The sequence below is a fragment of the Myxocyprinus asiaticus genome, chromosome 23, assembly GCF_019703515.2.
Source record: "Myxocyprinus asiaticus isolate MX2 ecotype Aquarium Trade chromosome 23, UBuf_Myxa_2, whole genome shotgun sequence".
NCBI classification, from domain to species: domain Eukaryota; kingdom Metazoa; phylum Chordata; class Actinopteri; order Cypriniformes; family Catostomidae; genus Myxocyprinus; species Myxocyprinus asiaticus.
This window is the reverse complement of record NC_059366.1, coordinates 42,443,269-42,448,778: the sequence shown is the minus strand read 5'-3', so window position 1 is coordinate 42,448,778 and position 5,510 is coordinate 42,443,269. Positions and strand designations below refer to the sequence as shown.

Sequence of the window (5,510 nt, the reverse complement as noted above, 5' to 3'; positions counted from 1 at the left end):
TAGATGTTCACAGTGTTTAAAGTGCATAAAGTTGAAGAAACACGCATATACAAACATATACATACATATACAGCATATGTAGACATGTTTATGTATTTTATTACAGTATATATGTACATACTGTATGTTTCCTATGTGTCTCTACCTTGCTCTAGCAATGTACACACATACAGATACACACCCTGCTGTGATTTCTCTCTATGGACCATCTGCCCCCAATCAGGAAACACCAGCTTTGCACAAGTCAATGTGTCTAATTATCCCTGTGCAGCAGGCCGGGCCACAGATCCCAGTAATCCCCACAATGTGTTCAGCTTCCCATACCCACCTGTGCCTGGGACCTGGAGGGGGGACCCTGACTCATGGGGGCCCGAGGGACACGGGGACCCACTGAGGGAGCTTCTTCACTGGGCAGCATGGCAGCTGCTTCCCCCCGCTGGGACGTTCACCAGCTGACTGCGTGGCGGCCCCTGACAGGAGCTCTTTAGCACTGTCAATGGGCCCATAAATAAGGAGCTAAGCGTCTTTGTGTTGCCGTTGGAGTGTCAGGGCCCTCTGCAGGATGACCGGGCCTGTTACCATACTGAAATAGAGTGGATAAAAGGACAAAAAGAGGGGGCTGTGTTACTGGCCGCCCCCTGCGCCCTTTCTTTATACTCGGAGCGAGTGCTATTGTCTCGCTCCACTTTGGGTGAGAGAGAAAGGGAGGAGAAAAGAGGAGGAGAGGGAAGATATTTCTTCATCTCTCCTTTGATCTTTCTCTTGTCAGGCTTGGATTCCTGTGAGGAGAAATGTGTATTTTTCACGCTCGATTTAGGCACTTGAGAAATACAGACTAAAACTGTGTGTGTGTGTGTGTGTGTGTGTGTGTGTGTGTGTGTGTGTGTGTGTGTGTGTGTGTGTGTGTGTGTGTGTAAAAGGAATGAAGATTTCAAGTTTAACACACACAGGATTTGGGCATTTTGCATGCTGCCCATAAGCGCGCAATCAATATTTCCTGATAAGTGTCTGTCAACAATGTATCAGTATTAAGGTCGAAGTATACTTTGTTTTTCCACGTTCCTGTACGTATCGTGCACAGTGCTCGTGACGCTGATGTCATCGTCCGTGTGTAGCCTAGTTTTTTTAGACACGTGGATAGTTTTCGTCTTTGCACATCGTTGATGCCTACGCCTGCCGTAGACTAAAACAGTATCACAAAGCATTCGTAGTGTGCATGCGTTGAATGAGTCCATATAGACTCGCAGTGTGCAGTGCAAGACAGTGTGCAAGACAGAATGCCATGCAGACAAACAAAGTATACACTAGTCTTTAGTAAAATAATAGCTAACTCATTAGAAAAGCCAAAAAAACAAACTTAAGGAATTTCATCAACGATGTGACTAATTTGACTAATTTCAATTCATCGCTCAGTTTGTAAAATAAACAAAAATTTGATTTACATTAATGGACTTATAAAGGAAGTCTATGGGGCAAGTATAGTAACGAAAGCATGGCTGGGTCTAAGGGTGCCCCTAGATTTTCCTTGTAACCATGGACCCGCTCCCAGAAATCTCTGGCATCCCCCTCCCAGTCCGATGAAGAGACAACCACTTACTCACCTTAAAGTTTGCATCTCTGGCACTGAAAAGTATAGCCACAAGACATAGATTATCTATTAAAATGACACTAAGGAGGCTAAATTATGTCTGTGCAAAATCATAATCATCTAAAGCCGGTTAACCAGGTAACTTTCCCACAATACATGCAAGGATATCAGAAAACGATCTGACATAACTTTCCTCAAAGTCCTGTTCACATGAAACAATCAATTACATTGGTATGCATAACCAAAAGTTTATCTTACCACCAAAAAGATTATTTACAAGAATACATAAGTACTAAAATATATAGGAATCTAAATGCTTTAATACAGCATTTTTGTATATTAAATAGCAATTTAGCAATTGTTTTAGCAAAAGTATAAGCTTTACATTTCTTGTTTAAACCAACCAAAATGGCATGTCCCAAAGACTTCCATTGTAAGTGCATTACTGTTAACTAAATTTTTGTTTTTATGAACTGCCAGATGAGTCAAAGTTGTAGTCTCTGAAAACTGACAGCATGTCTCAGATGCTGTCGATAGAACTTCACTTGTTTTGGTCCCAAAACATTCGTTTAATTCTATATTGTGTGCATGATGAGGCTTTATAGACCAGAAACATACTTTAAGCAGCGAAACACTGAACTCACTGAACACATTTGACATTTGCTCTTATGTTGCTGTGGCGGTAACAAACCTCCGTACACAAGGGGGCGATAGAGTTACCTTCAAATTTCTGTTAAACTGGATTTGTTGTAATTCAGATGGCTGACCTTATAACTTTAACTAACCTGCTCAACAAGATTTTCTTCAAAATGTTCCTCCGCCATGACAGTAGTTGACCTGACAGACAAAACTGACTGTAGAAGTTTACACTAATATTGTGCCGAGTTTGGGGAAACACTGACAGTTCAACACGTGCTTCCATTGTGTTATATCTTACACATTTCAGAATTAGGGTGACCAGATGTCCAGATAAAACCAATGGAATTACAGCCAGGATGCTTTTTTGTCCAGATAATTAGTCTTAGCTTTAGTTTTCTTGAATAAATAAACGTTTAAAATGGCAGTTTCCACACGTGTCCTGACTGGTCATCTGGTCACTTTATTCAACTTGCATAGCAAGAAGCATTCATGTATTAGAGTATGTTTTGGGTCTTATGCATTCTTGTTAACTGTGCCTATACGTTTGTAAATCTAGTTTAACTTATTCAACACCTTTTCCATTCTACCAGTCATATCAGGAAGACCAAGTAGTCGAATGTCTTCTGAATTCTCAAGCTAACAAATGACGATGTGCACAGCTGTCTGTGAAAATGACTCCTAGTGTGTACGAGTGAATATGATCACAGCTTTATTGGACAGTGACAAATCTTCCTGTGCTAACATGAAAAGGAGCGCTGCCCATTCCCTGCGTGTGCAGCACAATGCTGACGCGCCAACCTGGCGTCTCTCTCTCTGATTGATGGGTGAGAGTAGGCCCCGGGCTCCGAGTGGTCTGGCCCTGTGTCTTTCTCATGCATTAACTAGTCTCACTACAGATGGTTCAGAATCATTTTATAGCGGGCTGAAATGATGCCCGCATTTGTTAGCTTATGCTGAAAGCATAAACATGTTGTGGGCAATATTGTGGTAATGGTGCAGGAAAGGATGAGCGCATATGGACTCATTTTATATTCATGTATATCATAAAAGACACTCACACATGATCCCATATAATAGACAGCTTGAGCAGATGCCCATTTGACAGGTTTTTTATTACCTCATTACTTCAGTCAGTTGAATGTTTAATTATGCACTATTTATATTTACTTTATATTTTTTTACATTGGGCTATATGATTTTTTTTTTCATGCATATTTTGTCTCTTGTGTCATTCGTCTTGAATTATTTGATAAGGTTTAATTATTTAATAGATTTCCTTCTATTTCAGAATTGAAACTTTTCTTTGAAAATGAATGTTTTGATCATGTCTAATACTCCTATCGACCTAGAAAATAGCAAACACCTTTTAACCTTACTTCAAATTTTATCCACATTGAACTTAACCAAAAATTACTAATCACTGAAACTATCATAAATTCCATATTGGGGTACAAAGGTGCTTTCCCTCCTTTTGTGTTCCATGGATGAAAGTCATACAGGTTTAGAACAGAAAAGGTAAGAAATATATGTCAGAAGTTTCATTTTTGGGTGAACACTCCCTTTAAAAATGTAAGTCAGTTTTAAAAAGTTGAAAAATGAGAAAATATATTTTTCATTAAAATAATAGATCTTTTAATTTAAGAAACCATGAGCTGTAACAAAACTAGTCGTTTTCAATCACCATTTTGCTACAAAGAACATACAAGCATCTATGTTCATACAGTGACTATTCAAAAACGCTTTTTAAAATTACAAAACATTCTTCAATAGAAAAATAGCAGCAGCTTGTTAGAAAGAATATTCTGTACAGTTCATTTACATGTATACAACACATCTAGAAACACATCTAGATGTTTTAATTCTTCATAATTGTCCATAATTCAACTTCGGCCTTCTCCAGCCTGAAGCCTGGGCCTCTCCTGAATCACTTCCCCATGGAGAGGCTGTGCAGGCAGCCTGTGGAAGCAGGGAGCGGCTGGCAGAGGGAACATGGGCAGGGCATGCCGGGAAAATGCCTGTAGCTGCTTGAGAGGTGCAGAGGGTCCTTCAGAAGGGTGTGAAGAGGTGGTGCATGGAAGCCCAGATAACCAGCCGAGGGCGGCGAGTGCGGGGCTTGAGCTATAGTCGGTGTGGTGGTGTGCTGGAGCGGGGCGGCCGTCACTGCTGAGGTGCTGCCCACCAGAGAGTGCAGGGATGGGGCCAGTGAGAGTAGGGGCAACTGGGGGGCTGGAGCAGCTGGGGTTGGAGGTAAAACTCGTCTAGCTGAGTGATTCTGAGCGTTTGCTCCATACACATCTCCAACTAGCTTCTTCATCTCCTCCAGAGAGCTGGACAGCATGAGGATGTAGTTTCGAGCGAGGAGGAGGGTGGAGATTTTGGATAGCTTGCGTACAGATGGGCCCTGTGCATACGGCATCACTTCTCGAAGTCCGTCCATAGCCTGGTTTAAGTCATGCATGCGTTTGCGCTCACGGCTGTTGACTTTCAATCGCAAGTCCTGTTGGTCGTCTTTGGAGAGCTCGTCTTGTGCTCGGCTCTTTCCGCCGGGTCCAGAGCTCTGCGGCCGTCCAGAACCCTTTTCTGTGGGTTGTCCTGGTTCCCGGTCTCCATAATATGCCTGGAACATCTTGTTGGAGAAAAAGCCACCCACGGTGGAGTCCACGACCAGGTCAGGAGAAGAAGATCGGCTACATGTGGAACTTGCGTCAGAATCCATTTTATTAGCAACAAAACTGATGCCAAAAATCTTTGGAACTTTACAGGCTAGTGACCTCAAAGTTTCTTGCTTGGCTGAGAACTTACAATCTTCTCAGGAAAAACGGTCTACCTTTAAAACAATTTAAAAACAAAAGTTTAAAGAAATCTGAAGTTAAATATAAAGATATCTCAGGACAATTTTAGTCCGTATTTTATCTAAAACAATGCACTGTCTTCTGTCGTCTTTCTCTGATGATTCAGTTTTGTAGATCTGTAGGAGGAATTAGTGAGTGTGTGTGTGAACATCGAGGAGGCTGTATTTATACTCCTCAACACCACAAAGGCACAATGAGATGCATAATGTGACATTAGGCCCAAAGCCAATGAAAGAGGGGGCACACTTTCACCCCCACACACCCCTTCACTGTCCCGAAAGCATCGTATACACCCGCCTCCACACACAAAACACACACACACACACACACACACATACAGTATACACATTCACATACACACACAGGCACACAAAACTGCATTCATGCATTTGTGCAAAAAAACAGTTCTATAAAAACTATAGTTCATATAT

The 5,510-nt window shown here is 41.7% G+C and overlaps 1 protein-coding gene across 1 annotated transcript; it reads right to left on the bottom strand.

Moving 5' to 3' along the window:
• Window positions 1-4,151: 4,151 nt before the first annotated feature.
• Window positions 4,152-4,943, bottom strand: LOC127413554 (oligodendrocyte transcription factor 3-like). The gene has a single exon (XM_051650797.1). It carries the CDS (start codon window positions 4,941-4,943, stop codon window positions 4,152-4,154), a length of 792 nt encoding a protein of 263 aa, XP_051506757.1.
• Between the last annotated feature and the right edge of the window lie 567 nt (window positions 4,944-5,510).